General features: G+C 28.5%; 1 protein-coding gene across 1 annotated transcript; it reads left to right on the top strand.

Moving 5' to 3' along the window:
* Positions 1-468: 468 nt before the first annotated feature.
* On the top strand, positions 469-4,590 carry LOC127280388 (uncharacterized). The gene is made up of 5 exons (XM_051303345.1): positions 469-773; positions 1,273-1,387; positions 1,475-1,655; positions 2,462-2,699; positions 3,877-4,590. The coding sequence occupies exons 1-5, from the start codon at positions 753-755 to the stop codon at positions 4,588-4,590; spliced, it is 1,269 nt and encodes a 422-aa protein (XP_051159302.1). The 5' UTR covers positions 469-752.
* Positions 4,591-5,971: the final 1,381 nt, after the last annotated feature.

Raw genomic sequence — 5,971 nt, 5'->3', positions numbered from 1 at the left:
ATCTAAACCATACACCTCTATTGATAGTTTCAATGAGATTTGTGAAGCCTCAGACAATTTCATTGATGCTGCCAATATAGAGTTATGCTCTAGAAAATCCGGTGACGATCGACTCATTAGTGCGTTTCAGTGGCATCACAAGTCTAGACAAAATTATGCAATTTTAATTAAATTTTTTAGAAAATATAGCTTCTCAGTTCCTCAAAAACATAGGATCTTAACGTTATTACATCATATAAATTACTTGAAATGCCACTTTGATTCGCTAATGAAGCACGGTGCAGGACTTAAGGCGCTTGTATACCGCACCGATCCCGAGTATGTTTCCGTCGTGTAACAGTTTCCTAAGTTGGAAATGAGTTTTCTATCTTGGAAAGCAAGTTAGAAAATTGATTCTATGGCGGGATGATTTGAATAATTGTGAATTAATCTGCGATTAGCAAAAGATAAAAACTTGTGAAACATTAATAAATAAGTTATATTGTAAAAAATGCAGTTAATTATGTTTGTGTAAAAATTTTTTTAATAAGAAGCGAATATATTTCCAGAAATGTGTTGAAAATATTTTTCTATTATGATCAAGCAGATGTTTGTAGAAAAGATAATGCTTCGCATGCGCGATGAGCCGGTTGCAATATTATGACAACAAACTCGATTAGAGACCGCGCGGTATAAAGTGATTTTGTTTAATAAAAATCATTGTTAAGCAATTAAAATTTTGATCATCTCATCGAATTTATTAATTTTAAGAAATGGAGGACTCAGAATTGCAGGTAATATATTTTTCTGATTAAAGATTTATTAACTGATATTCACAATTTTCGAATTGAAAGGTTCAATTTTTTTAAGGTTATAATCGGTTAAATTTCATAATAAATTATTTTTTAATCCATAATTCATTAACAATCACTCAAATATTCGTAAAAAAGTATTCGTGAAGATCTTTATAATCTTTGTAAATTTTTAGGTCTTTTTTATTTTATTTACTTAAATTAAGTCCGCCTAAAATCAAAATTTTTTACATGTGTTATAAAAATAATAATACTAGACATAAAATAATAATTAAAATTTTAAATCACATTCAATAAAAGAAATATATCTAAATTATATTAGTTTAATCATTGACTCATTAATGAAATTTATTTCTTTTATGAGATTAAGTTGCATATAGTTTATTTGTTTTGAAAATAATGTGCACTAAATTAATATTAATGTAATATGAATTTAATAAAAATTATAATAATTTTAATATTTCATAATATTTATTTACAGATTACTAAGAAGAAACTTGCCCTCTTATTATTAAATAAAATGATACATGAAAATAAAAATCGAAGAAGTCGAAAGTACAGAGTACATCCTCTTTGGCTCCAACGTTCAATATTTGGTATGCTTATTGAAGAGCAAAAGAAAATTAACATTATTTTTTAATTTATAAATGTAATAATTTATAAATTTTGTTTTAATAATTTAGGTGCACATAATTCATTAGTTAAAGAAATGGTGATGCATGATCCAGTAATGTTTAAGAATTATCTTCGCATGTCTGTCTCTACATTTGAGAAACTTTTAATAAAAGTAGGAGAAAGTCTACAAAGCTATCCCACGAGAGAAGACATAATCTCACCATCCGAAAAGTTAATCGTAACTTTAAGGTAAATATTTAATTTTTAAATAATTTCATACATTTAGAAAATAATATTACTTTTATTTTTTTGAAACTTTGTAAAAATGATAATTGAATAAATAGTAGATACATAATAATGCTTTTTATAAAAAATTATTGTTTACAATCTTCCTTTACAGATTTTTAAAATAATAAGAATATTTATGAAACATGGTAATGAATTTTTTAATGTTATTTGTAGTTTCCTCATTTAATTTAAAGGTTTCATAATTCTTAAATATCTTCTTATATTACAAAAAGATATCTTCGTCGACGCCGTCGCCGCTGTTTCAAGATTTTTTGACCTCTAGGATGGGGGATGACGGCTAGGCTGTACATTTTCCCGAAATTGTCTTCCGGAAAGACAATTTCCCGAATAGTCAAATTTAAATTTATTTCTGACCTAGGTATTAGAAGAGAAAACTTTCTCTCATCTTCACTACCCTCAAAATTAAGGTCAACATTCAGGTCATATTTAACCTACGATTCCAAGGGGGATTGGAAACCCCCGGAAACTCTTTCTACCTTCAGAATATAGGTCAAATTTTAAGTATTTTTTGACCTTCGAATTTTTGACTCTATACTCTCAAATCTCAAAGTCAAGGAATGAATATTTTTGTCATTTTAAATTAACTGTTGATGTATTGATGCAATAGAATTTATACTAACATTAAGTTTTAAAATTTTTTAATTCAAAATAGGGGAGTTCACGCGCGAAGCGCGCAGGGAGGCGAAGCCCCCCTAGATCAATATATAATGTACGTTATGTCTGTAGTAACTTTCAAATTTTTTTAGGTATCTTGCAACAGGAGAGTCTTATACTTCATTATCACGACAATTTCGAATGGGAATCAAAACAATTCAAGTATTTATTCCAGAAACATTATTAATTTTGTGGAGAACATTACAGCCTGAAGTACTTGCATTTCCGGACACTGTGGAGACTTGGAATGTGCTAATAAACGACTTTAATGAAAAGTGGCAGTTTCCAAACTGCTTTGGTTCCATTGATGGAAAGCACGTCCTAATGCAGGTAACCAAAAATTAAGTTGCGGAATTTATTTAAATTTATAAAATTAAAGGACAATAATGCTTTTCTTGCGTATAAATTTTGTTGCACTCGTATGTTGTCTTTTCATAATACTCTGCTAAAAATAAAGTCAGGAAACGTCAGGAAAATAGTCAGAATCCCTGACGTTTTTGAACTACTTTTGTTACATTTGCAGTCACAGATAGTCAGATCAGGTCAGTTTAGTCAGGAAACGCCAAAAGTAGTGAGGTTTTTTATGCAAGGTATAGGTACGGACCCTTTACCTGGAAAAAGGTCTCGTTCAAGGCCTCTGACCGTCATTAAGTTGAAGGATAAATTTTTTAACTTTTTAAGGGTTTATATTTATTTAAACATATTTGTTTTTCATGAAGTCAAATGATTAACATTTATTCTTAATATGTTTCAATATATCTCTTAGAACATAAATTCAAAAATGATATCAGTTTTTATCCAGTAATTACGGTTTTCGAGATACGTTACAGTTTCGTTGAAAAAATGTTTTATATGATATATTGTATATATTTGTAATCGTAAAGAAGTGTGGATTCTGAATTTTTATTCATTTCATTTTAAAAGTTAAAATTGCAAAACTTCAGAGTAATAAAATTCAGGTTAAAAACCCGAAGCTCTGAACAATAGACCTGCGATTCTATTGTGTAGAAAAGGGATGCATACAAATTTGAAAATGCAACGGTACTTTACATTTACACACCTACACATAGTGCGTTTTTTTAAAATTTTTGGCAAAAAATAATTTATTGGGGATGATTTTGGTGATTAAAATGAATAGGATCAGTAACATTAGGCACGCGTCAGTTTTGGGTCTCAGGAAACGTCAGAGAAGTCACAAAATGTCACAGATTCTGACGTTTTGTCACTATTTCTGATTTTATTTTTAGCAGGGTATGAAAATCTTAATTCAATTAAGTTTATAAGCTTCAAAAGACGTGAACTTTTTGCTTCTATTTTTCCAAAACGGCTTTCTATTTATAATTCCTTAAATTTTATAATTAATAAAAATTAAAAATAATAATGTATGATATATTAATGTATTATTTTTTAAACTTTCGTAAATCTTAAAAGTATATTAATTTTTAAATGAATATGATTGTAAAAGAGTTAAAAAATATTTTAAATAAACAATTTTTTACATTTTTAGGCACAACCCGATACAGGCTCGGACTATTTTAATTACAAGAATTTTCATAGCATTGTTCTTCTTGCAATGACAGATGCGAATTATAATTTTACTATGGTAGATGTAGGTGGCAAGGGGAGACAAAGTGATGGCGGGATCTTAAAAAACTGCCAATTTTTTCATGCTCTAGAGGAAGATACTTTGAATCTTCCGGCTCCAATGTCTCTCTACCCTGAAGGACCAAAAATGCCAATGGTGTTCATTGGTGATGCAGCATTTGAAAATAGTCGACATTGTTTAACGCCTTTTAAAGGAGCGAATAGTGGGAATCTTTCTAAAGATAAAAACATTTACAATTATCGATTGAGCAGAGCCCGCAGAACCATTGAAAATGCTTTTGGCATTTTAGTTGCAATGTGGAGAATTTTTCGAACCCCGATCATGGCTAATTTAGCCGTTGTAAAATTAATTGTCCTAGCCACCGTATGCTTACATAATTTTATTCTAAAAGAAGAAAAAAAATTGCCTCGTGATTTGAAAAATTATTGCTCTGCCAACGCTGCCGATCAAAATGTAAATATTGATGACAGTGCTTTACAGCCTTTGGAAATACCTCTGTCAGTGACAGCAAGAAAGAATCAAGCTAGAGCAATTAGAAATCATTTTAAAGATTTTTTTATGGGGGCAGGAAAAGTTCCATGGCAAGATAGAGCTATTTTTGAAGATGATAGTTGAGTTAGTATGTAAAAGAAATAAATAAATAAATGTTGCACAAAATTTTCTTCATCAGTGTGTTTTATATAAACTAATTCGAGATCACAATTTTTTCATGCAGTATCTTAATTTTTACATTTTTAATCGTTCTCATATCACATTTAATTAAAAATTAAATGAACACTTTTATAACACCAATATAGACAACTTTTTACTGTGTTTTTAACATCAGCTTGAAGTAAAATTTGTTGCCTAAAAATTAGTTAACTTTGATACAAAAATAATCACCTTAATTGATACATTAAATATTCTAATCGTTAGACAAATGTTATAAATATATATATATCTAATCAGTCATTTTCTTTGTAACACAGGTAACATCAATCACAAGTGGTTGTTACGTAAATCTCAAAATAATAGTATTAACGTTAAAACTTCGAACATTATATATAAATTCAAAAATGATTAAATACAACTTAATGATTACTAAACACATTTTCTTAACGGCATATTGCATCTTGCAAAACCTTCATTATTTTTATTTGAGCATCCATTCTTTGGTAATCGTTATCCAATTTTTCAAGTTCCTTCCCTATAAATATACCAAATTGTTCACAGCTGGTAAATTGCACTTGAGGCGGCGGCGAAGATAATGTTTCAATGCATTTCATTATATCTGCATCGAAAGGGGTTTGTTTCTTTCGTGTGCCTACAAAATTAATTTTTGAAATGAAGATTTGTATTTTTATTAATGTATATAATATCATTATTAAAATTTAAAAATTTTCAAAAACTTATTTGAAATGTTTCAAAGAATACGTGTTTTACAAACCATGCTTTATTTGATTAATCATAATTAAATTAAGTTTATTTTTTAAAAACTGTAGAGTTTGCCTATATTTCAAACATTTACAATTTTGAGGAATTAAAAAAAGTAATAAATGTTACTAGATATAAAGTTATAAAATATATTTAAATATTTCAGAGACCGTTTTAAAAGTGTTACATTATTCTAGAAAATAGGAAAAAATGTAACCATACTTTTTGTCATTTCTGCAACTGGTCCTTTTCCTTTTACATTAAATCCCAATTCACTGAGAACTTTATCATTATTATTATTTTCTTCGGGTGCATTGGAAGCTGGAACATTGCTGATGGTTCTGAATTTCATAAATTAGAAAATCAAAAATCAAAAATATAGTTTCTATAAATTTTTTATATTTAAAACTGTAAGATTCATAAATAAAAATAAAGACGTTTTTCCTGATTTCATGGCGTTTAAGATATGACAAAAAAATTTAAAATTTCCTTACGCTGCAGGTGCAATAACATCATTTAAAAACGAAAAGGAATCATCAAATATCCAATAGCGTTGTGCCCTTTGGGCCGAACCACTAGGTAC

This window comes from Leptopilina boulardi, unplaced genomic scaffold (genome assembly GCF_019393585.1).
Source record: "Leptopilina boulardi isolate dan_hultmark-lab unplaced genomic scaffold, ZJU_Lbou_2.1 LbouV2_243, whole genome shotgun sequence".
NCBI lineage: Eukaryota > Metazoa > Arthropoda > Insecta > Hymenoptera > Figitidae > Leptopilina > Leptopilina boulardi.
Note: the sequence above shows the minus strand (reverse complement) of the source record. Positions and strands in the feature narration are given on the sequence as shown.